A 26,970-nucleotide genomic window follows, 5' to 3' on the forward strand; every position below is an offset into this window, starting at 1 on the left:
AAAGCAAAAAGACATTGAAAAGTACATGGCAATAGAAATTGTTTTTAGGGTTCACCATTGTGTTTCTGAGAACTAGGATTAGCATCTGTGAAGGGGGAGGATGTCATATCTCATACTGACATGTTGGGCCTCTCCCTTAACTCTAGTAGGCATTTGAGGAGGGTGTTCACTATCTCCTTCCTGTACCGGAGTAGACTTTGAGGCCCTTCTCAGTGTTTTGTGTGTCTGTAATTCATGATAAGAACACCCAATTACTACTCCCCATCTGGAGTTCTGCTGACTTTGCTTATCTAGTTGAAACAAAGTTGTCTCCTGTTTTTCTTAGCCATATATTGTTCATTGTTAGCTAGGCCCCAGGCCTCAGACCAGCTGTGGAATTTGGGCCTATGTGAAAAGTTCTTAACAGAGACTATGGCCAAGATCTTACGTACACATTAATGGATTTTGGCCTTTCACAGCAGCAGTCAAAAAAGCAAACAGAATGTTGGAAATCATTAAGAAAGGGATAGATAATAAGACAGAAAATATCCTGGGTGGGAAAGAGACCCCAGCATATTACATCACATATTCCCTCAATGGGGCACCCCTCCAATAGACATATTTGCCACAGAGTTAAATAAAAAATTTACCCGGTTTTGCGCAAGGGGTGGACTAGGTCATCAATCCCTGGGCAACTGTTTTCACCTTCATTGGTCATCAACTCTCTTGTATGCATTTCTCCGCTAATAGCCGAAATTACGCTCAAAATAAAGACAAAGCCAGAGTCATCCTAATATTTTTGACCTGGCCCAGGCAAATGTGGTTTCCTTATCTAATGCAACTGGCTGTTTGCTCTCTGATCACTCTTCACACTGCTCCTCATCTCTTCTCCCAGGATGGTGGGAAGATCCACCGATGGCCTCGTCACTACTGGATATACTGGACTACAGCCTAACTCTAAAAGAGTGAGGGGGAATCTGATAGCAGCCTTCAACTACCTGAAGGGGGGTTCCAAAAAGGATGGAACTCGGCTGTTCTCAGTGGTGGCAGATGACAGAACAAGGAGCAATGGTCTCAAGTTGCAGTGGGGGAGGTCTAGGTTGGATATTAGGAAAAACTATTTCACTAGGAGGGTGATGAAGCACTGGAATGGGTTACCTAGGGAGGTGGTGGAACTTCGTCCTTAGAGATTTTTAAGGCCCGGCTTGATAAAACCTTGGCTGGGATGATTTAGTTGGTGTTGGTCCTGCTTTGAGCAGGGGATTGGACTAGATGACCTCCTGAGGTCTCTTCCAACCCCAATACTCTATGATTCTAACTCTAAAAAGCTTGGAACTCTTGAAGAGCTGTGTAAGAGTCCATCTGGCAGCCCTCATGGTTTCCCACTCTTAGAGGGTTATTCTGTCTTTGCCCACCCAACCACAGCAAGATTCCTCAGAGGGTTTGGGAGCTTCTATCCACTAGTCCAAGGCCCTACTCCAGTATGGGACTTCAATCTGGTCCTTAAATACTCACAAGACTCTTCCGCCCCCTGTTTGAAATTATGGCTACCTGCTCACTGCTCCGTTTGTCAATGAAAACTGCATTTCTGATAACCGTGTTGGCGCAATGGGTTGGAGAAATAGGGGCCCTGATGACAATATTTTTTTAAGGAAAAAGTCATGTTACGGTCCCGCCCCAAATACTTACTTATAGACTTCAGGGCTAGAAGGGACCATCATGATCATCTAGTCTGACTTCCTGCCCATGCCACAGAACCTCATCCACCCACTCCTGTAATAGACCCCTAACCTCTGGCTGAGTTACTGAAGTCCTCAAATTATGATGTAAAGACTTCAAGTGACAGAGAGTCCACCATTTACACTAGTTTAAACCTGCAAGTGACCCATGTCCCATGCTGTAGAGGAAGGCAACCCCCCCCCCCTCCCCTCGGCAGGGTCTGCCAATCTGACCCGGGGGGAAATTCCTTCCTGACCCCAAATATGGTGATGAATTAGACCCTGAGTATGTGAGCCAGACCCACCAGCCAGGCACATGGGAAAGAATTCTCTGTAGTAACTCAAAGCCCTCCCCATCTAGTGTCCCATCTCTGGCCGTTGGGGATGTTTGCTGCTAGCAGTCGCAGATCGGGCAGTCTCATCATCCTCTCCCCTCCATAAACTTATCAAGATCAGTCTTGAAGCCAGTTAGGTTTTTTGCTCCTACTGCTCCCCTTGGGAGGCTGATCCAGAACTACACTCTTCTGATGGTTAGAACCCTTCATCTAATTTCAAGTCTAAACGTGTTCTTATGTCCACATTGGCACTTAAATAACTCCTCTCCCTCCCTGGTGTTTATCCCTCTGATGTATTTATAGAGAGCAATCATATCTGCCCTCAGCCTTCTTTTGGTTAGGCTAAACAATCCAAGCTCTTTAAGTCTCCTCTTGTAGATAGGTTTTCCATTCCTAGACAATCCTAGTAGCCCTTCTCTGCACCTGTTCCAGTTTGAGTTCATTTTTCTTAAATGTAGGAGAGCAGAATAGCACACAGTATTACAGATGAGGTCTCACCACTGCCTCGTATAGTGGTACTAACGCTTCCCTGTCTACTGGAAATACCTTACTGAAGGTTTCTTCCGAGTTCATGTCAACCAGCCCATTAACCTGCTTGTCTTCCACCCCACTCTGCAGCTAGATAACCAGGAGGCACTGCTACACACCCTTGATGTCAGGAGAGCTCCGGTCTTCTATCTGGATAGGAGAAAGTCCTTCAGAAAGACCCATAGTCAGTTTCGCTAGCAGATAAAGCAAAAGAGTCTGCAGTCTCTAACCAGAGGCGTTCCAAGTGGTTATCAACCTACATTAACTCTTGCTACATATATTGCAGTATTCAATCACCTTTAAATATGTGCTCATTCTACAAGTTCCATTGCCATTTCTATGTCCTTCCCCGAGAGAGTGGCCATTACTGAGATCCGTAAAGCTGCTACTTGGGCATCTATATATACGTTCACCGAACACGATGCTATAACTCAGTCTTGCTTCTGATACTGTGTTTGGCTCAGCTGGACTTTCCTCAGTACTGGACTTTACTCTGAAGCCTCCTCTGCCTTAAAGAGTGCTGCTTGGTAGTCCCCTAGACTATAGCACCTCTAGGGACACTGCTTAAAATAGTAGTAATGGTTACTGATCCTGTGTAGTAACTGTGGTTTTTTGAATTGTGTGTCCCTATGCATGCTCCACTACCTGCTCTTCTTCCCCTTTGCTTTGGAGTTCTCGGTTGTGGAGCTTTGCAGTAGAGAAGGAACTGAGGGCAGTTCGCGCATGCAGTGTTATATGACAACGGCACGAGGCACAAGACAGACTGGACTGCAGACAGCCTGCAAGTGCAGGCCAAACAGACACGGTTATGAGAAATCTCTGATCAAGAGCGTAGGGGACGCTAGAGCCTCTAGAGTGGAGTACCGATAGGAACACGCATCTTGAAAAACCACAGTCACGGCGCGGGAGAGGAACCGTTTCTCTCTGTACTTCAATAAACCGAAACAATTTTCCAAGGCGGTTCCTATGTTAGGCCCTCAAAAGGGCTGAATATCAAGTTGTTCTGTCACTGGGGGGGGGGGGGGGTGCTGCAGGCATGTGCTGTCCCACCCAGTCCCAGTCAAGGAGGTTTATTTTTTGAAATAAACACAGCACAGTCTTAAGTCAATACCTTTTCCCTAGGCTTCAGGGCAGCGGTGGGCATGCTTTTTGGCCTGAGGGCCACATTGGGGAGCAAAACTGTACCGAGGGCCGGGTAGGGAAGGCATTGCCCCCTGAACAGCCTGGCCCCTGCCCCTATTCACCCCCTCCCACTTTTCATCCCTGACTACCCCCCCTCAGAACACCCGACCCATCCAACCCCCCCTGCTCCTTGTCCCCTGACTGCCTGCTCCCAGGACCTCCCGCTCCAATCTGCCCCCTGCTGGGACCCCATCTGCTATCTAACCCCCCTGTCCCCTGACTGCCCCCCCGACCCCTTGCCACACCTCCGCCCCCTGACAGACCCTATCCAGCCCCCCTGTTCCCAGAACCTTTGCCCCATCTAACTGCTCCCAATCCCTGTCTCCTGACTGCCCCCTGGGACCTCCTACCCCTTATCCAACCCCCCCGCCGCCCCTGCCCCCTTACCATGCCACTCAGAGCAGCAGGAGCTCGCAGCCCCGCTGCCCGGACGGAGCCAGCCATACTGTGCACAGGGCGAGTGGAGGCTGCGGGGCAGGGGGACAGCAGGGGAGGGGCTGGGGGCTAGCCTCCCCAGCCAGGAGCTCAAGGGCCGGGCAAGGACTGTCCCTCGGGCCATAGTTTGCCCACCTCTGCTTCAGGGCTACCCCTCCCAGAGGGTCTCAGCTCTCCAGCTCCCAGCAGCTTCCTTGCCTCCTCCATCTCTGCTCCCCTCTTAAAGCTGCAGCCGCGCAGTTGCTTCCTTGAGCTCCTGGCCCCCTTGCTCCAGGGACCCACCACAGGAGTTAACTTCACTCCTGTGTGGCCTCTGCTGACCAAGGCTCAGCTGTCTCTGTCCTTTTCTTCCAGCTGCCTACTAATGGCCCTTTATAGCCCTGCTCTTTTTAATTAGCTGGATTGGGCTCACCTGCTCCAGTCCAGGGCACGAGGCTCAGTTTAAGACTCTAAGAGACCAGCTATCCTATGACAAGAACCTGTAGAAGTTAATCAGAGCAACTGAGTGCACAGCACTTTTGAAAATCCACGCCACTTGTGTAGGCTCCTAAGTACCAAACTGTAGATTTACCTGTGGTTACCTGCCTCTGAAAATGTTGGTCAAATTCCAGAAGGCTTCCTTAAATGTTTTATTAATGAAAAGGTGAACATGCTTCAGGTCCAGGAAAGTTCTGCACGAGTTCTCTAGCATGTGACTATCTATTGAAAAGAAACCCAGCTCTTGTTACATTTTTTTACTCCCCACAAAGAGGAAATAAAATATCTTTTAAGTAAACTATATAGCAAAACCTGCATAAGCACATTTCTGCAGCCACACTCTCATTAACCACATTGAGAACCAGCGATTAATTACAGTGGAGATTAAATTAAAACAGCAAATGCTGCAGTGAGCCAGATCTGCTATGCAGTGAATTTCATTTTACACTCTAGAAGTTATGAATAATCTAGTCTGTTTTAAATCTTGTAGTCTTTAGAAATGCAGTTCAACTCATAAATATTAATGTGGTAAAGTTAAGACATGTTCAAGACCAATGATAAAAATGATTCTTAAATGGATTCTGATTTCTTTTCAGATTGAGAGCACATTCCTTTTCGTTTTTTTAAAATTAAATGTTAGTAACCTCTAATTTCTGTGCAATCCCTAAAGGAAACGGCAGTATCAGTTTTTTCTTCAAGCTTTAGTTCTTTACCAGAATCCACATTGTCACAATCTTGTTTCCTTTCACAAAAATTACAAAAGCAGCTTAAGTGTTAAAAAATGTGTTTGACAACAGTGCTATAGTAAAAAGAAAAGGAGTACTTGTGGCACCTTAGAGACTAACATATTTATTTGAGCAAAAGCTTTCGTGAGCTACAGCTCACTTCATCGGATGCATTCAGTGGAAAATACAGTGCGGAGATTTATATACATAGAGAACATGAAACAATGGGTGTTACCATACACACTGTAACCAAAGTGACCACTTAAGATGAGCTATTACCAGAGGCCGGGGGGTGGGGGGGGCCTTTTGTAGTGATAATCAAGGTGGGCCATTTTCAGCAGTTGACAAGAAAGTCTGAGGAACAGTTGGGGGGTGGGGGGGAATAAACATGGGGAAATAGTTTTACTTTATGTAATGACCCATCCACTCCCAGTCTCTATTCAAGCCTAAATTAATTGTATCCAGTTTGCAAATTAATTCCAATTCAGCCGTCTCTCCTTGGTCTATTTTTGAAGTTTTTTTGTTGAAGAATTGCAACTTTTAGGTCTGTAATCAAGTGACCAAATAAATTGAAGTGTTCTCTGACTTGTTTTTGAATGTTATAATTCTTGACGTCTGATTTGTGGCCATTTATTCTTTTCCGTAGAGACTGTCCAGTTTGACCAATGTACATGGCTGAGGGGCATTGCTGGCACATGGCATATATCACATTGGTAGATGCGCAGGTGAACGAGCCTCTGATAGTGTGGATGATGTGATTAGGCCCTATGATGGTGTCCCCTGAATAGATATGTGGACAGAGTTGGCAACGGGCTTTGTTGGAAGGATAGGTTCCTGGGTTAGTGGTTCTGTTGTGTGGTGTGTGGTTGCTGGTGAGTATTTGCTTCAGATTGGGGGGCAGTCGGTAAGCAAGAACTGGCCGTGTCCCAAGATCTGTGAGAGTGATGGGTCGTCCTTCAGGATAGGTTATAGATCCTTGATGATGCGTTGGAGAGGTTTTAGTTGGGGGCTGAAGGTGATGGCTAGTGGCGTTCTGTTATTTTCTTTGTTGGGCCTGTCCTGTAATAGGTGACTTCTGGGTACTCTTCTGGCTCTGTCAATCTGTTTCTTCACTTCAGCAGGTGGGTATTGTAGTTGTAAGAACGCTTGATAGAGATCTTGTAGGTGTTTGTCTCTGTCAGAGGGATTGGAGTAAATGCAGTTGTATCTTAGAGCTTGGCTGTAGACAATGGATCGTGTGATATGGTCTGGATGAAAGCTGGAGGCATGTAGGTAGGAATAGCGGTCAGTAGGTTTCCGATATAGGGTGGTGTTTATGTGACCATTGCTTATTAGCACCGTAGTGTCCAGGAAGTGGATCTCTTGTGTGGACTGGTCCAGGCTGAGGTTGATGGTGGGATGGAAATTGTTGAAATTGTGGTGGAATTCCTCAAGGAGTTTCTTTTCCATGGGTTCAGATAATGAAGATGTCATCAATGTAGCGCAAGAAGAGTAGGGGTATTAGGGGATGAGAACTGAGGAAGCGTTGTTCTAAGTCCGCCATAAAAATGTTGTCATACTGTGGGGCCATGCGGGTACCCATAGCAGTGCCGCTGACTTGAAGGTATACATTGTCCCCAAATGTGAAATAGTTATGAGTGAGGACAAAGTCACAAAGTTCAGCCACCAGGTTAGCCGTGACAGTATCGGGGATACTGTTCCTGATGGCTTGTAGTCCATCTTTGTGTGGAGTGTTGGTGTAGAGGCTTCTACATCCACAGTGGCTAGGATGGTGTTTTTAGGAAGATCACCGATGGATTGTAGTTTCCTCAGGAAGTCAGTGGTGTCTCGAAGATAGCTGGGAGTGCTGGTAGTGTAGGGCCTGAGGAGGGAGTCTACATAGCCAGATAATCCTGCTGTCAGGGTGCCAATGCCTGAGATGATGGGGCATCCAGGATTTCCAGGTTTATGGATCTTGGGTAGCAGATAGAATACCCCAGGTCGGGGTTTCCTGGGGTGTGTCTGTGCGGATTTGTTCTTGTGCTTTTTCAGGGAGTTTCTTGAGCAAATGGTGTAGTTTCTTTTGGTAACCATCAGTGGGATCAGAGGGTAATGGCTTGTAGAAAGTGGTGTTGGAGAGCTGCCTAGTAGCCTCTTGTTCATATTCCGACCTATTCGTGATGACGACAGCACCTCCTTTGTCAGCCTTTTTGATTATGATGTCAGAGTTGTTTCTGAGGCTGTGGATGGCATTGTTTTCTGCACGGCTGAGGTTATGGGGCAAGTGATGCTGCTTTTCCACAATTTCAGCCCATGTACGTCGGCAGAAGCACTCTATGTAGAAGTCCAGTCTGTTGTTTCGACCTTCAGGAGGAGTCCACCCAGAATCCTTCTTTTTGTAGTCTTGGTAGGAAGGTCTCTGTGGGTTCGTATGTTGTTCAGAGGTATTGTTCAGAAATATTCCTTGAGTCTGAGACGTCGAAAATAGGATTCTAGGTCACCACAGAACTGTATCATGTTTGTGGGGGTAGAGAGGCAGAAGGAGATGCTGGGCTAAGAGTATAGTTGGATAGCTTAACAATATTGCTGGGTGGGTTAAGGGAACCACTGTTGTGGCCCCTTGTGGCATGTAGTAGTTTAGATAAATTAGTGTCCTTTTTCTTTTGTAGAGAAGCAAAGTGTGTGTTGTAAATGGCTTGTCTAGTTTTTGTAAAGGCCAGCCACGAGGAAGTTTGTGTGGAAGGTTGTTTTTTTATGAGAGTATCCAGTTTTGAGAGCTCATTCTTAATCTTTCCCTGTTTGCTGTAGAGGATGTTGATCAGGTGGTTCCGCAGTTTCTTTGAGAGCATGTGGCAGAAGCTGTCAGCATAGTAGAAGGTATGTGGTATGTAGATTGTAATGGATGTTTTACCTTCAGTCCTTTTGGTATGATGTCCATCTGTTTGCATTTGGAAAGGAAGATGTCTGTCTGTATCTGTATGACTTTTTTCATGAAGTTGATAGATTTCCACTCCAGATGGCTAAATTCAGTGCCTTGCATAATGACAGGTTTCAGAGTAGCAGTCGTGTTAGTCTGTATTTGCAAAGAGAAAATGTGGCACCTTAGAGACAAAACAAATTTATTTGAGCATAAGCTTTCATGAGCTACAGCTCACTTCATTGGATGCATTCGATGAAGTGAGCTGTAGCTCACGAAAGCTTATGCTGAAATAAATTTGTTAGTCTCTAAGTTGCAACAAGTACTCCTTTTCTTTTTGCAAATACAGACCAACAGGGCTGCTACTCTGAAACCTGTCACTGTAAAGAGAGTGATCGCTTAAGGTGAGCTATTACCAGCAGGAGAGCGTGGAGGGGGAACCTTTTGTAGTGATAATCAAGGTGGGCCATTTCCAGCAGTTGACAAGAACTTCTGAGGAACATTGGGGTGTGTGGGGGGGAATAAACATGGGGAAATAGTTTTACTTTGCGTAATGACCCATCCACTCCCAGTCTCTATTCAAGCCTAAGTTAATTGTATCCAGTTTGCAAATTAATTCCAGTTCAGCAGTCTCTGCTTGGAGTCTGTTTTTGAAGTTTTTTTGTTGAATAATTGCAACTTTTAGGTCTGTAATCGAATGACCAAAGAGATTGAAGTGTTCTCCAACTGGTTTTTGAATATTATAATTGAATGTTATAAAGTTGAATCACAGGTTTCAGAGTAGCAGCCGTGTTAGTCTGTATTCGCAAAAAGAAAAGGAGTACTTGTGGCACCTTAGAGACTAACAAAGGCATCCGATGAAGTGAGCTGTAGCTCACGAAAGCTTATGCTCTAATAAATTTGTTAGTCTCTAAGGTGCCACAAGTACTCCTTTTCTTTTTATAAAGTTGAATGTTAGTGCTATAGTAGCTATTGCTTCGTGCCTTGGAGAGCAAATGGATGTTTTTTAATGTGAAAATGTGTAAAATATTTGCTAGTTAACTTCATGTGACTTTGTATCCATGTTTTCCCCCCTCCCCTCATAAAAAGTCAGGGCACTGAAAAATTCACATAGGCAGGTGAACACTTGAAAGGCCCTTTCAGTGCAGAGTTCGCACTTATGAATGGAACTGACTATCACCAGCCACCAGAGGCAGACAGTCTGAGCTCCGCCACCCATTCTCCGGTTTATCCTGATTTTTGGTTATCCGATTTGGGCCCCAGTACCAGTTAGATTGGATAATCAGGGTTCTACTGTGTAGACCAGGCCTTTGTCTCTTTGACCCTCACTTGTGCCCTGCCAAATTCTCTTTGGACTATGTTTATATTTGTTTTGTGTGGCACCTGGCAGGTTTTGGGCACTCTGATAATGATGGTGCTCTAAAGGTATATTGTGTAAGGAGATGCAGTAGCAAGGTGAATGGCAGCATCCAGTACTCTGGTCCATTTTATTTATTTATTTATTTATTTAGTGTTTTATGTGTGGTCTAGAGGAGAATATTTAAATCCTACAGCTGCAATATGTTCTCCCGAGGAAGCTCCCTTCTTAAACATGGTGGGTGCCAACTGGTCTCTGCTTCTCACTGACGCTACTGAGAGTTATATGAGTGATGAAAAAGAGAATAAAAACATCACCTTGCTATATTGGTATTATCTCTCCTTTAGATCGCCTCCCTTTTTTTCTTTAAACAGGCTTCATCTTGCTTTTACGGAAGTGTCTGACAAAACTGTTGATTTCAGTGGAGTAGGGCTGAGCTTTTTGTCCTCTCCTCTCTCCCTGTTGTTCTGTGCCACAACAGACCATGTGTTCCGAGGCTGTTAGTGCATTGCTCAAGTGTGTGAAAAGAAAAGGAGTACTTTTGGCACCTTAGAGACTAACAAATTTGTTAGTCTCTAAGGTGCCAAAAGTACTCCTTTTCTTTTTGCGAATACAGACTAACACGGCTGCTACTCTGAAACAAGTGTGTGAAGGAACTCTGCTGTTGTAAGCTCTCAGTGTTTGCATGCAGAGTCCCTATATAGACATTACTTACAGTAGTCCTCATTAATGGGGCTCAGGGGAGGGAGAAACCAATTCATATAAAAAGTTATTTAATTCAAAAAAACAAAAAAATAAGCCACGTCCAAATGTTTCTATTGTAACTAATCCCATCATTCTCGTGTCTGTTTGTTACTCGTGCTCACTGTTTTATCCAGTAGGTGGCAGTACTGTGTCTTAAACTAGATCTTCTCTTGCCTGTATAAAAGCGACTATTTTGTATAAACCAGAAATTGTTGGAGATTGGTATGTGTGACTTAAAGAATCTCAGGATGGAATTAGTGGCCATGAGGGAAGAGAGAGAGAACATGGAAGATCTTGAAAAAATCCTGGAGGGGAGGGGAACACATGGAAGACGAGAGAAATAACAAAAGTGATTAAAGAGCTGGAAGGATTCGTACATGAATACGAACACTGTTAGCTGGCCTTGGATCAGTAATTCAGAAATGCAGTTTGGTAAGCTGGTCCTGCTCAATTTAAACAAATCTGATCTATTGGATTAATGGTTACCACATACATGCTGGCCCTGCACGGTATATAGGACAGCATTGTGTGGGTTTAAAATGCGTATTAAATCCTACATGAAAAGCAATGAATTGTCCTACATAGAAACTATCTCTCAAAATCCATTACATCTGCTGCTTATTTTGGCTACAATCCAGTGACGCACTTATGCTTAAAGCTTAGTTCTGTTTACTTCATTGGGGCTATTCATAGGCTTAAAGGTAAGTGGTTCTTACAGGCTTTGCTGGATCAGGGCTATTGTTACAAAAAAGAGAATTCAGACCAATTGAGCCAAATTATAGGTAAGACACTTGCCAAATTCTACTTTAGAAATGTGACAGTTGGAGGCCTGTCAGTGGAAAAGTGTCAAGAATGGATTCCTTCATCTTTATTTTACACTCACGTAAACAGGGCAAAACAGATTTTTTTCTCTCAAAAGACTGGAGTAAGAGCTTCTGTGCCAGGTGTGATCATGAAGTGAATTTATCACCATTTTAGCAGGTGAACTGCCAAGTGAAAAAACATGGCTTTGTAGTCTTTTTTTGCTGCTTCATGATGCATAAAGAAGGTATTAAAGGTGTCTTTCCCCCTTATCACCCTCCTGCCCCAAAAGTGGATTCAATTCAATTAAACAAGTAAATAAAATCACACTTCCAAATGTCTATTGGTGTTTTATACGGGACACTTTTAGGTCCCTTTAAAAAAAATCTGTTTTTTCCTGAACTCTGGAGCCAACTGGCGATATAATATATGTTATGATATAACTGGCAACAGAGAGAGGAAAGAGACTTTTTATTCAGAATGTTTTGTCTTTGTCTTTTGTTTACACACATTGAACTCTGACAAGTGACAAATGGCTGGAAGAGAAGGTTTGTTATTAAAGGTAACACTCTTGCTTCTGTATACTCTCTCTCTCAAGGGTTGAGTTTGGAGTTGGATGACAAGTCCAACAAAACTGCCAGCACAAGTAGTAGACACAGGCCTTATATTTGATATTTAGGCAAGAAACAAGAAGTCACATCCATTTTTGTGGGGGTAAAAGGGACTCTTAAGTCTTTATAAAGTCATAAAGAATCAAAGACAACTACTTTTTTCTTTTGCTGGTAATTTTTTTTACAAACTTCCCCAAATTGCACTATTTTATGACAAACCATTGGCATCTGAAGGCAAAGGCAAGTTGTAGTTAAACATCTATGCCTTTTTAAATGCATACTTTAACATCACAGCTAGTGTTTAACTCCCTCTGTACCAGCTGAACTAAAAGCAGAGACTGGGAGTGGATGGGTCATTACACAAAGTAAAACTATTTCCCCATGTTTATTTCCCCCCACCCCCACCCCCCACTGTTCCTCAGATGTTCTTGCCAACTGCTGGAAATGGCCCACCTTGATTATCACTCCAAAAGGTTTTCCCCCTCCATCCCTTGCTGGTAATAGCTCATCTTAAGTGATCACTCTCCTTACAGTGTGTATGGTAACACCCATTGTTTCATGTTCTCTGTGCAAATAAATCTCCCCACTGTATTTTCCACTGAATGCATCCAATGAAGTAAGCGGTAGCTCACGAAAGCTTATGCTCAAATAAATTTGTTAGTCTCTAAGGTGCCACAAAAAATACTCCTAAAATTTGTATGGCGCTACTGATAAAGGGTTACAAGCAAAGCTACATCTGTCTCTTGCACACTTTCTTGGACCCAGACATTACTTAGACATTTCAGTTTTCATTCTCATGTAGACGTACTGGGAATGTCTACACTGCAGTTAAATCCCTGTAGCTGACTAAATCTTGGAGCTCAGACTAAAGGGCTGTTTAATTGCAGCATATATATTTGGGCATGGGTTGAAGCCCAGGCTCTGGAACCCCATGAGGGGGAGGGTCCCAGAGCTTGGGCGCCATCCCAAATCCAAACATCTACACCACATTTAAACAGCCCTTTAGCCTGAGCCTGAGTCAGCTGACATGGGCCAGCCATGGGTTTTTAATTGCATTGTAGATGTACTCAGTATGTCCATATGCATATAGAATATTGGGGAAAGGGTCAGTAAAAACAAAGCACATCTTAGGAAAATTCCTTTTTTCCAATTTTCTCTAATTGTTTTAATTTTATCTGTGTTTTCAAAAAAATAAAATTGCATACAAAATAGTAAGTTTAGCATACACAGTAATGCACATGCTGTCCAGGAAATGGGAATGGTAAGGATGAAAACACAGCCTTAGCTCTCATCCCTTAATCACATGCATTATGATACAGTCTTTAATTATACAATCACATTTTTAAATAATACAGTGTAATAAAAAACATTCTGCAACTTCAGATACACATGTGTAGGATGGTGCACATGTATATTGGCAATTTTTGTGTATTTGGACTATTGTGGGCTTAATGAAACTTTGACATATTACCATAGATTTTTTTGGTAGTGATATGTAACAAACTATTGTATAAATATTCCTGTAGTTACAGACATATTTGTGTTTTTGGTTTTTTGGTTTTTTTTTTAAATCTATCTGATGAGATGAGTTAATTCTGTTAGAAGAATTACATTGGAACAAATTATGAATAACATGATGACAGATAAAAACCTGTTGTTCTATTTGTGTTTCCTTTGCTATTGGAAAATAGACCAAGATGGAAAGTGACACGCCTTTTTATTGTAGGTGTCTTTAGTTGCTAACCCCTGAGCAATTTTTATTATACAATCCATAGTAATTACAGCTGCTACTATATTTGCTGTTTCTTTCTAAACAAATGATGTGTGGATTTTAACCTCAGCAAACTGCTCCTATTGCTGAACCATACAGAACTAGGCACTAGGCTGTGTTACTAAGCAATGAAATGCCATGGCGCACCCCTGGGTCCTGAATGACGACATCTCGCACAGTGGGTTGTCTTATTAAGCATCTGATGGCTTTTCAACAAGGGACTCAATTTCTGGATTTTAACAAAACACAATGAAAACTGACCATTCTTAATTATTTGCTAGGTAGCAGAATGAACAGGAATCCAAATGACTTTAATGAAAAGCTGCACTTCGCAGGCCAGGACCCAGAAAGTAATCTGTTGGAGTTCCCATATGAAATATAGTGTCCTGGCTTCCATTTTCAACTCTCAATCATTCTGTTCTCCGTAAACATTCATCTTAATCTAACATAATAAAGAGGTGTGTGTGTGTGTGCGTGCGCGGTATGTGTGTGTGTGTACGTACCTTGTTTGTACTTATACAGTCATATGCCTTGTATCAAATGTATGTCCTAAGTGTGGATCGCTACCCACAGTGCACTGCTCTCTGTGTCGATGCCCTCTGCCGACACAAGGCGCTTGTGTGGACAGGCAAGAGCAGCTTTAATTAAAGCGGCATAACTTTTGCGGACAAAACTTTGTAATCTAGGCAAGGCCTTAGTCAGAGACGCTCTGCAGGGACTAAAGCGCTGCAGGAGGGATTTGCACAGACACCAGGCAGCCTTTTTGAAATAGAATAGGATTTTAGTCACCCAGAACAAAGTACTGAAAGTGCTTAGGTTAGCAGAGAGAGGTTAAGCCTAGCCAAGCTGCTCTCGACTCCAATTCAGGCTCTGTCTCTCTGCCACTTTCAGTCCTAGGTGAGAGCAGCCAAGCTTTTTCCAAAAACCAACTCTTATCCCCTGTCCTGTTTGTTCTTTGTCTTCATGTAGCCACACCGAGTTCACATTACACACCACACACCCCCTCCCCACAGGAGCTTCCCACTGTGAAGTGTTGATTGTTCAGTCATTAGGAGTTTTCATTGTGTCTCTGGATCTTCCACTGATATGGGTTAGCTTTGGCCAGTCCTTTAATGACCCATTATGTAGCCCCAGACAGCTAGGCAATGCACCAATCTCATGTCTCCTGCACTGCCCCAAGTGCAGACTTAACCCTTTAGCCCTCATTGGGTAACAATGTAAATTACAGGGGGAAACTGAGTCATACATAGGATTAATAAAAATATTACAAAAATTCCTACTTATTCATCTTCTCTGACTGATAATATGATCACTCATCTAGTTATAAGCTTTTGCACTGATGAAAAAAGTGTAATTACCAAACTCTCTTCCTTTTTCACACTGTTCTTATATATGTGCAGTGTGTGGGTACTTATCAAAGTTCAAAGGGAATTTTTCTCCTGTAACATTTTCAGCCTAACTTCCAGCTACTGTCGAGTTTAGTTCCATGAAGAACAGCAAACTACTTAGATGAGGAAATGCTCATTTGTCAAAGACACTGATTAACTGAATGGTTTTCCTGCAGCTGGATGTGGGTACAGTGAATAAGGTATCAACACAAGACCACTCACTAGCACTTATTCTACTTGTGTGACATTATGAGTGTAATATAATATGATGGTCCAGGGACATCTACATTGAACACATCACCGGCCACCGACAATACCAGGAGGTGTGAGCCAGTACGACATTGTGCATCAACTATGGGAAAGGGACTGAGAGACTTTTTCTATTGGACCATATGAACTGGAACCATAAACTCACTGAACATTAAACCCCCCCAAATGAGGGTAGATCCATCCTTATCATTGTATCCGCTCATTATACTCCACATCTGAACATAGCCATTATATGGACAACATACCCCCATAGCTCAATGTCTGTACTTTGACCCAAAAAGAAAAGGAGTACCCGTGGCACCTTAGAGACTAACAAATTTATTAGAGCATAAGCTTTCGTGAGCTACAGCTCACTTCATCGGATGCATTTGGTGGAAAAAGCAGAGGAGAGATTTATATACACACACACAGAGAACATGAAACAATGGGTTTATCATACACACTGTAAGGAGAGTGATCACTTAAGATAAGCCATCACCAGCAGCAGGGGGGGGGAAAGGAGGAAAACCTTTCATGGTGACAAGCAAGGTAGGCTAATTCCAGCAGTTAACAAGAATATCAGAGGAACAGTGGGGGGGGGGAGGGAGAAATACCATGGGGAAATAGTTTTACTTTGTGTAATGACTCATCCATTCCCAGTCTCTATTCAAGCCTAAGTTAATTGTATCCAGTTTGCAAATTAATTCCAATTCAGCAGTCTCTCGTTGGAGTCTGTTTTTGAAGCTTTTTTGTTGAAGTATAGCCACTCTTAGGTCTGTGATCGAGTGACCAGAGAGATTGAAGTGTTCTCCAACTGGTTTTTGAATGTTATAATTCTTGACGTCTGATTTGTGTCCATTCATTCTTTTACGTAGAGACTGTCCAGTTTGGCCAATGTACATGGCAGAGGGGCATTGCTGGCACATGATGGCATATATCACATTGGTAGATGCGCAGGTGAACGAGCCTCTGATAGTGTGGCTGATGTGATTAGGCCCTATGATGGTATCCCCTGAATAGATATGTGGACAGAGTTGGCAACAGGCTTTGTTGGAAGGATAGGTTCCTGGGTTAGTGGTTCTGTTGTGTGGTGTGTGGTTGCTGGTGAGTATTTGCTTCAGATTGGGGGGCTGTCTGTAAGCAAGGACTGGTCTGTCTCCCAAGATCTGTGAGAGTGATGGGTCATCCTTCAGGATAGGTTGTAGATCCTTGATGATGCGTTGGAGAGGTTTTAGTTGGGGGCTGAAGGTGATGGCTAGTGGCATTCTGTTATTTTCTTTGTTGGGCCTGTCCTGTAGTAGGTGACTTCTGGGTACTCTTCTGGCTCTGTCAATCTGTTTCTTCACTTCAGCAGGTGGGTATTGTAGTTGTAGGAATGCATGATAGAGATCTTGTAGGTGTTTGTCTCTGTCTGAGGGGTTGGAGCAAATGCGGTTATATCGTAGCGCTTGGCTGTAGACAATGGATCGAGTGGTATGATCTGGATGAAAGCTAGAGGCATGTAGGTAGGAATAGCGGTCAGTAGGTTTCCGATATAGGGTGGTGTTTATGTGACCATCACTTATTAGCACCGTAGTGTCCAGGAAGTGCATCTCTTGTGTGGACTGGTCCAGGCTGAGGTTGATGGTGGGATGGAAATTGTTGAAATCATGGTGGAATTCCTCAAGAGCTTCTTTTCCATGGGTCCAGATGATGAAGATGTCATCAATGTAGCGCAAGTAGAGTAGGGGCATTAGGGGACAAGAGCTGAGGAAGCGTTGTTCTAAGTCAGCCATAAAAATGTTGGCATACTGTGGGGCCATGCGGGTACCCATCGCAGTGCCGCTGATTTGAAGGTATACATTGTCACCAAATGTGAAATAGTTATGGGTGAGGACAAAGTCACAAAGTTCAGCCACCAGGTTAGCCGTGACAGTATCGGGGATACTGTTCCTGACGGCTTGTAGTCCATCTTTGTGTGGAATGTTGGTGTACTTTGACCCGTTAAACTTTTACCCCCAATCGGGGAGATTGCAGATTATGTATTCCTTACACCACCCGCTCCTAAACCGAATTTTGCACCCCTTGATAATCTGTACCTTATTCCCTGATAACCAGAAACTTCTATGCCTAAACTCTGTACCATTTTCTTTTTCCTTCAACATTATCTCATTGAAAGGTGACACAGGGCCAGAAAGAGTTATTTAACTCACAGACTGACATGACCCATGGCTGAACTTTAAAGACTTGTTAGGAAGATATGTAAATGAATAGAGCTTTGAAATGCATGCCTTCATTGTTAGAGATAGAAGGGTAAATGTTTCAGAGTAGCAGCCCTGTTAGTCTGTATTCGCAAAAAGAAAAGGAGTACTTGTGGCACCTTAGAGACTAACAAATTTATTAGAGCATAAGCTTTCGTGAGCTACAGCTCACTTCATCGGATGCATTTGGTGGAAAAAACAGAGGAGAGATTTATATACACACACACAGAGAACATGAAACAATGGGTTTATCATACACACTGTAAGGAGAGTGATCACTTAAGATAAGCCATCACCAACAGCAGGGGGGGGAAGGAGGAAAACCTTTCATGGTGTCAAGCAGGTAGGCTAATTCCAGCAGTTAACAAGAATATCAGAGGAACAGTGGGGGGTGGGGTGGGAGGGAGAAATACCATGGGGAAATAGTTTTACTTTGTGTAATGACTCATCCATTCCCAGTCTCTATTCAAGCCTAAGTTAATTGTATCCAGTTTGCAAATTAATTCCAATTCAGCAGTCTCTCGTTGGAGTCTGTTTTTGAAGCTTTTTTGTTGAAGGATAGCCACTCTTAGGTCTGTGATCGAGTGACCAGAGAGATTGAAGTGTTCTCCAACTGGTTTTTGAATGTTATAATTCTTGACGTCTGATTTGTGTCCATTCATTCTTTTACGTAGAGACTGTCCAGTTTGGCCAATGTACATGGCAGAGGGGCATTGCTGGCACATGATGGCATATATCACATTGGTAGATGCGCAGGTGAACGAGCCTCTGATAGTGTGGCTGATGTGATTAGGCCCTATGATGGTATCCCCTGAATAGATATGTGGACAGAGTTGGCAACGGGCTTTGTTGCAAGGATAGGTTCCTGGGTTAGTGGTTCTGTTGTGTGGTGTGTGGTTGCTGGTGAGTATTTGCTTCAGATTGGGGGGCTGTCTGTAAGCAAGGACTGGCCTGTCTCCCAAGATCTGAGAGAGCGATGGCTCGTCCTTCAGGATAGGTTGTAGATCCTTGATGATGCGTTGGAGGGGTTTTAGTTGGGGGCTGAAGGTGATGGCTAGTGGCGTTCTGTTGTTTTCTTTGTTGGGCCTGTCCTGTAGTAGGTGACTTCTGGGTACTCTTCTGGCTCTGTCAATCTGTTTCTTCACTTCAGCAGGTGGGTACTGTAGTTGTAGGAATGCATGATAGAGATCTTGTAGGTGTTTATCTCTGTCTGAGGGGTTGGAGCAAATGCGGTTATATCGTAGCGCTTGGCTGTAGACAATGGATCGAGTGGTATGATCTGGATGAAAGCTAGAGGCATGTAGGTAGGAATAGCGGTCACCAAATGCATCCGATGAAGTGAGCTGTAGCTCACGAAAGCTTATGCTCTAATAAATTTGTTAGTCTCTAAGGTGCCACAAGTACTCTTTTCTTTTTGCGATATGTTTGACATGTGTGTCTGGATGGAGGCCTGAGGCTGGGTACTTTAAGGAAACTGCATTGTTTGGACGTCTGAGTAACCAGTGAGATAATACAGGTTTCAGAGCAGCAGCCGTGTTAGTCTCTGTACGCAAAAAGAAAAGGAGGACTTGTGGCACCTTAGAGACTAACAAATTTATTTGAGCATAAGCTTTCGTGAGCTATAACTCACTTCATCGGATGCAACAGAGATAATACAGAAGCTGTTTTGGGATGGCTTGGTAAATCTAAATATTGGAATATCCACCTGCGTTTGGGGTTTGCCCTGTTTTGTTTGCAGTTCACCCTAATTGAGTGACCTCAGATGGCTCCCCCGGGCACCATCATTACAACATGTTATCAAAAAATTAGGGGGGGAAAAAGGCTTGAGATGGGTAAAGCTGATTCCAGTGATCAAGTGGTTCTGTTCTGCTTTGTTGCATTTTTATTTGGGCAGTGCTCTTAAGATTTACCTTTGAAGTCTTAGCTGTATTTTTTCTCTCCTCTGGCAGGTGGAGGCATTAACCCATCAGCCTAGAGCCACAACAGTACACGCAGTCCGAGATTCTGAACTGGCCAAGCTACCAGAGGGAGCACTGACATCTATCAAACGCAAATTCCCACAGGTAAGAAAATTGGCACTCTTCTCTCTCCTGCCCGCTTCCAAGAGCCACAGCTTAGTTGTCTCCCTTATAAAGAAAAGAGTAATGTTCCATATGCAGATTTATTTCTTCAGTCTTGTTATCTGTAAGTAAGGTTTGTTGTGGGGGTACATCTGAGCCTAGGGTTGAATTCTCATCTGCTGGTCAGTGAAATACACATGTTGCTTAAACATGAGAATGAATTAATGTATCACTCCCCAGGTGGAGCTGAGTAGAAGTGCTGATGACTGGAAAGCATAAATATTGTCTAAATAAGACGCACCTTGCTTCAGAAGATAAACTAGCAAAGGGAGTTACTTGCATAACACAGGTTATTTTTAATGGTATATAAAGAAAATGAGGTCATGAATTTCTGAACTGGTGACTATAATTAGGGATATAAGAGAGTTATCTGCTCATTGGACAGTGCAAGATTGTTCCCTATTGTTTAATTTCTAATGCTTTGTCCAGGCCCGTGTTAAATGTCTTAAGCGAAAGGAGCTGCCTTCATTTCATATGGGAGATGATTCCCCAGCTGAACAGATCTTACTGTCAGGGTATCTTTCCTGATTTAAACTCAAGCTGTCCTCATTTCACCTCGTTGCTCAGAGCAATACTTCTATACCACTCTTCCATTGTCCTTCCCTTGCCTTTGTATTTACAGATTTTGCTTTTCTCCTAGTCAAGTGTCTTTAGTCTTTTCTTATAAGTCTTTTTCCAGCCCCCTGATCATTCTGTTGCTCAACATTGAATTCCCTTCAATTTGATATCTGCCTGAAGCAATGTCCAGAATTGAACACACTGTTCCAAGGGCAGGTTCATCAGACCTTCAAGCATTCCTTCATGAAGACATATTGTTCCTCTCATTGATTTTCCCGCTCCCCCAGACACACAAAGAAGTTGCATCTTTTGTTAATTATGGTGTTTTATAATTTTTCAGCCTTCTCTTCATATATTTTGGAATGTAATATTTTCTCCCATTGCATCATGCTCCAATTGGACATCCTTGAAATCTAATATCTTGGCCTTTCTTTAAATATAAAATTTCCTTTGATAGATAAATATTGCAGAGCAATGGTGATGCATTAACTCAGGGGTGGCCAACCTGAGCCTGAGAAGGACCCAGAATTTACCAATGTATATTGCCAAAGAGCCACAGTAACATGTCAGCAGCCCCCCATCCACTCCCTAGCCCCCAGCGCCTCCTGCCTCCCAGCAGCCCCCAACAATCAGCGTCTACTCCCCCATCCCCCTGCAATCAGCTGTTTCACATGCACAGGAGGCTATGGGGTGGGGGAAGGAGCAAAGGGCATGGCAGACTCAGGGGAAGGGGCAGGGGCCTTGGGGGAAGGGGTGAAGTGGGAGCAGGGCTTGGGGCAGAGCAGGGGGTTGAGCAGTGAGCACCCCCCAGCACATTGGAAAGTTAGTATCTATAACTCCAGCCCCGGAATCAGTGCCTAGGTAAGGAGCCACATATTAATCTCTGGTTTCAGAGTAGCCGCCATGTTAGTCTGTATTCGCAAAAAGGAAAAGGAGTACTTGTGGCACCTCAGAGACTAACAAATTTATTTGAGCATAAGCTTTCGTGAGCTACAGCTCACTTCATCGGATGCATTCAGTGGAAAATACAGTGGGGAGATTTATATACACACACAGAGAACATGAAACAATGGGTTTTATCGTGCACACTGTAAGGAGAGTGATCACTTAAGATGAGCTATTACCAGCAGGAAGGAGGTGGGAAGGAGGAAAACCTTTTGTGGTAATAATCAAGGTGAGCCATTTCCAGCAGTTAACAAGAACGTCTGAGGAACATTGGGGGGTGGGGTGGGGGGAGAAATAACATGGGGAAATAGATTTACTTTATGTAATGACCCATCCACTCCCAGTCTCTATTGAAGCCTAAGTTAATTGTATCCAGTTTGCAAATTAATTCCAATTCAGCAGTCTCTCGTTGGAGTCTGTTTTTGAAGCTTTTTTGTTCAAGGATAGCCACTCTGAGGTCTATAATCGTGTGACCGGAGAGATTGAAGTGTTCTCCAACTGGTTTTTGAATGTTATAATTCTTGACGTCTGATTTGTGGCCATTTATTCTTTTCCGTAGAGACTGTCCAGTTTGACCAATGTACATGGCAGAGGGGCATTGCTGGCACATGATGGCATATATCACATTGGTAGATGCGCAGGTGAACGAGCCTCTGATAGTGTGGCTGATGTGATTAGGCCCTATGATGGTATCCCCTGAATAGATATGTGGACAGAGTTGGCAACGGGCTTTGTTGGAAGGATAGGTTCCTGGGTTAGTGGTTCTGTTGTGTGGTGTGTGGTTGCTGGTGAGTATTTGCTTCAGGTTGGGAGGCGTCTGTAAGCAAGGACTGGCCTGTCTCCCAAGATCTGTGAGAGTGATGGGTCGTCCTTCAGGATAGGTTGTTGATCCTTGATGATGCATTGGAGCGGTTTTAGTTGGGGGCTGAAGGTGCTGGCTAGTGGCGTTCTGTTATTTTCTTTGTTGGGCCTGTCCTGTAGTAGGTGACTTCTGGGTACTCTTCTGGCTCTGTCAATCTGTTTCTTCACTTCAGCAGATGGGTATTGTAGTTGTAAGAATGCATGATAGAGATCTTGTAGGTGTTTGTCTCTGTCTGAGGAGTTGGAGCAAATGCGGTTGTATCGTAGAGCTTGGCTGTAGACAATGGATCATGTGGTGTGGCCTGGATGAAAGCTAGAGGCATGTAGGTAGGAATAGCGGCCAGTAGGTTTCCGATATAGGGTGGTGTTTATGTGACCATCACTTATTAGCACCGTAGTGTCCAGGAAGTGGATCTCTTCTATGGACTGGTCCAGGCTGAGGTTGATGGTGGGATTCCTCAAGGGCTTCTTTTCCATGGGTCCAGATGATGAAGATGTCATCAATGTAGCGCAAGTAGAGTAGGGGCATTAGGGGACGAGAGCTGAGGAAGCGTTGTTCTAAATCAGCCATAAAAATGTCGGCATACTGTGGGGCCATGCGGGTACCCATCGCAGTGCCGCTGATTTGAAGGTATACATTGTCCCCAAATGTGAAATAGTTATGAGTGAGGACAAAGTCACAAAGTTCAGCCACCAGGTTTGCCGTGACGTTATCTGGGATACTGTTCCTGACGGCTTGTAGTCCATCTGTGTGTGGAATGTTGGTGTAGAGGCTTCTACATCCATAGTGGCCAGGATGGTGTTTTCAGGAAGATCACCGATGGATTGTAGTTTCCTCAGGAAGTCAGTGTTGTCTCGAAGATAGCTGGGAGTGCTGGTAGCGTAGGGCCTGAGGAGGGAGTCTACATAGCCAGACAGTCCTGCTGTCAGAGTGCCAATGCCTGAGATGATGGGGCGTCCAGGATTATATAATTATAATATATAATTAATTGTATATTAATCTCTGAAGAGCTGCTTGCAGCTCTGGAGCCACAGGCTGGCCACCCCTTCATTAACTGCATGCTGTATGGGAGATTACAATGGCCCAAATTCTTATGCCCTTATGTTGAACAGTACCTTACTCCCCCCGCCCCCAACCTCCCCACAATTCCTGCACCCTTAGCTCCTCCGCTGCAGGGGGAGGGATCGTTGTATAGGGAGCTGCATCCAAACCTCCTCATACCCAGACCCTCCCACTGAGTCTCACTCCCTACCCTGCACACCCAGAACCCCACTGACGATCCCCTCTCCCCCTGCACCTGGACCATCCCAACGAGCCACCCACAGCTAGATCCCCATCTACCAAGCCCCAAGCAGCTGCACCTGGATCCCAACCCCACTAAGCCCTACTTCCCCAGCATCTGGACCCCCCACACTGAGACCCCCCTGCTGAGGTCTATCCCCACCCACATTCAGACCCCCCTGCTGAGCCACAATGACCTTCACCTGGACCACCCTGCAGAGTCCCATTACAGTTGTATCCAGATCCCCCTGCACCTGAATCTGAGCCACCCACACCTAGATTGCCCCACACAGAACCCTCTCAACCCACACCTGGATTCTCCCACACTAAGCCTCTCCACTCTTGGATCCTGCCTTGCTGAGCCTGTCTTCCCACACCTGGTGCCAGTGCACAGAGGGGCAGATCTTTAGGTTGTCTCTGGGGCAGGACCGGTCCTTGTGCTGTGTCAGGGTTGGGTACAGTCTCACCGCTTAGTCCGTGTCTCAGAGGGGGAGCTGCACAGTGATCTTCCACCTTTGTGCTGCCAGTGGCCTGTGCTCCCCAATGCCAATCTGGAGCCTCTACATTTATTTGACAAATAAAATTTGTAGAATTTTGCAGAATTTTAAAATATTGTGCGTAGAATTTTAATTTATTTGGCACAGAATGCTCTCGGGAGTAATATACCACTTTGACTGCTGAATTCTCTCAGCTACTGAAGACTGGAAGTCTTTGCTTTGTTACCTCCACCTCTGCCTCTGTGGCTTTTATGTTTGAGAATCTGATTCCGTTTTCTCCCTTCTCTGTACCTTAAAATGGCATGCCCTCCTTTTGCGGCCATCATCTCTGTGAATGAGGAACAATTGTTGGGGTTCCCTTGAGTCCATCAATACTTTTACTTAGCTGACCTGGGTTGAATTTCTCCACTCCCGTACAAGTCTGAGGAGTGGGAATCTAATGCTGGTATCCCTAAATGTGTTGTGTGCATAGGGCTAGGTCATCGCACCAGCTCCTTGTCGCCTTTTCTTTTGTACTATTAATATTGATTTATTTAAATTTCTCCCCTTCCTAATTCTGGTGACTCCCTCCATCCAAAGCTCTGTATTTTTGTATCTGGCTATGTATTATTTTTTAAAATTGGACTGTATCACAAAGTAGCAAAAATGTTTAAAATATTTATATGTTGTCCCTTCACCAAAGCCAGTGAAAGTGTTTTATGAGATTATTCTCTGAATTTTAGAATGTGTGTTCCTGCATTTAGATCCCACGGAGATTGTTTTGTATTGGTATTATTGTTATGGGAGTATTTTATCAAGCCGCTCCAGCAAAGGTTCCAAAATTCTACTGCTTAAAATTCAACTTCTTGGTCTCTGAGTGGATGGCAAAAACTGGTGCTTATGTAGAAAGGTGTTTTTAGAATTCCTGTGCTTGGTTATTAGTAAGATTAAGATTTTGTCAGTTATTTTTAGTAAAAGTCATAGACAAATTGTGGGCAATAAACCAAATTTAATGGAAGCTCGCAACCTGTCCATGGGGGTAGGGGGAACTGACAGTCCAAGCCTCGCCGCTGGGACAGGGAGCAGCAGCTGACAGCTCCTCCTGTCCTACTGCTGCAGGCGGTGGGGGCTGAAGCCTAAAAAGTCGGAGGTCCATTAAAGTAATGTGACCTCTGGGATGAAATTGTATCCTTAGTTATTAGGCATGGGGGGCCACTGGATGTCTCTTGCATATTCTTTAAGCCTGTTCTTGTGTCATCCAGACATGTAAATTCAATATACCATGTTACCTGGGATACTTCTAGCATGTGGCTACTATTGTCAAAAAGGATGCCACTTGGGGATGATTAAAACCCAGAGCCATTCAGCTAGCCACAGTGTATAGTGGAGATGTAAATATCGGTTTAAAAAGTTAACTGGTTAAATAATTAAAATCATATCGTTAACCGAGGTCACTCCGGCGGGCTGGTGCCAGGCGCCCAGGGTTGGGGTCCCACCAGCTGGGACTGGGGCCCCGCTGGCCCATGGATGGCCACCATGGCTGGGGTCCCGGCAGCCCACCTGCCACATCTGGGGGCCTGCTCCAGCCTGCCCGCCCAGGCTGGGGTCCCGCCTGTCTGCCGTGGTCGGGGTCCCACCAGCCTGGCGGGGGCTGGGGTCCCTCTGGCTGGCTGGCCCAACATGGCTTGGTCTGCTGCAGCTGACCAACCACCAGAGTTGAGGGTTAAGGTCCAGTTAATGGTAAGCCTAATGCAGGGAACAATTAACCACTCAGAGACTTCAAACTGCAGGGCTGATCTGGCTCGCCAATGGTCACAGCCATGCAGCCCTTACCAAGCCACCAACAAACAGACCTGTCTCAGCCGGCACACAGAGAACTCTCCTGTCAGCTGCCTTCCTTCCTGGCTCTTGAATTGCTGAGCCTTTCAAACTGAGAGCGGGCCTGGTATGAAAATCCTAGCTGGGTGCTGGAGGTCTGACACTGAATGTTGGTGTTCTTGGAAAAGGCAGGATGTTAGCACTTTAAGAAATCCTCATGACAGACTGGTTTCAAAGTAGCAGCCATGTTAGTCTGTATCCGCAAAAAGAAAAGGAGTACATGTGGCACCTTAGAGACTAAAAAATTTATTTGAGCATAAGCTTTCATGAGCTACAGCTCACTTCATCGGATAAATTCAGTTGAAAATACAGTGAGGAGATTTATATACACAGAGAACATGAAACAATGGGTGTTACCATACACACTGTAATGAGAGTGATCACTTAAGGTGAGCTATTACCAGCAGGAGAGCGGGGGAAACCTTTTGTAGTGATAATCAAGGTGGGCCATTTCCAGCAGTTGGCAAGAACATCTGAGGAACAGCGGGGTTGGGGGGGGGGGAAATAAACATGGGGAAATAGTTTTACTTTGTGTAATGACCCATCCACTCCCAGTCTTTATTCAAACCTAAATTAATTGTATCCAGTTTGCAAATTAATTCCAATTCAGCTGTCTCTTGTTGGAGTCTGTTTTTGGCCATGTTTATTTCCCTCCCCCCAACCCCACTGTTCCTCTGTGTATATAAATCTCCCTACTGTATTTTCCATTGAATGCATCCGATGAAGTGAGCTGTAAGTGTGATAAATAGACTAGCTGCCCTCCATGTGTTTGTTCTAAAGGAAAGAGGTAGGGTATTGTTGATGACTGATCTGCCCTATTTATGGTGCCAAAGCCAAAAGGTTTCAAGTTCAAAGAAAGCAGAGATTTAAGGTGAGTATTAAATTCATTTTTCTGGTGGAAGATGAGAAAAATGAGCATTCTTTTTGTATTCTACAGAATAAAGTGTTATCCATTACCTTAACGCAATTATTGTAACCATTGAAATAAATGGCAAGTCCTAGAAAATGTAATAGGGCAACTGGATGGCTATTTCAGTCTTCTCAACTACAGCATTTTCACTGTTGTGTCTGAAGCTTTTAGTTTTCAGGTTAATTGATATAGTGTTTATTTGGTTGACTTAAAGTGTATTAAAGAATTACCAACCTGCAGAAATCGGTGGTAATTCTCCTTCTGTGAGGAGTGCAAAGTTGGTTGCATATTTGGCTGTTAGATAAAATTAAGTGAGTTCATGTTATGCGGTAAGGTTGGGAATTTCAAATTAGTCTATAGGCTTTCAATGGGAATTGGATACCTAACTCCCTTAGGCCTCTTTGAAAATCTAAGCCTAAATACATACATATGCATGTGACATCTAAATACACCTGCATCTGATGACTTTGGCTATGGAATCCCTTACTAGAAGGGATAGAAGTG

At 44.2% G+C, this 26,970-nt stretch overlaps 1 protein-coding gene across 6 annotated transcripts in view; it reads left to right on the forward strand.

Annotated features, from left to right (window-relative positions):
• The window catches only part of PNPLA7 (patatin like phospholipase domain containing 7), a 414,014-nt gene that overhangs the window by 168,109 nt on the left and 218,935 nt on the right, over positions 1-26,970 (forward strand). For all 6 annotated transcript variants that reach the window (XM_038374480.2, XM_043499152.1, XM_043499151.1 and 3 more), the window contains one exon: positions 19,386-19,499. In XM_038374480.2, the coding sequence (XP_038230408.1) occupies positions 19,386-19,499 (114 nt within the window). The remainder of the gene's footprint in view (positions 1-19,385; positions 19,500-26,970) is intronic.

This window comes from Dermochelys coriacea, chromosome 16, assembly GCF_009764565.3.
Source record: "Dermochelys coriacea isolate rDerCor1 chromosome 16, rDerCor1.pri.v4, whole genome shotgun sequence".
Lineage (NCBI taxonomy): Eukaryota > Metazoa > Chordata > Testudines > Dermochelyidae > Dermochelys > Dermochelys coriacea.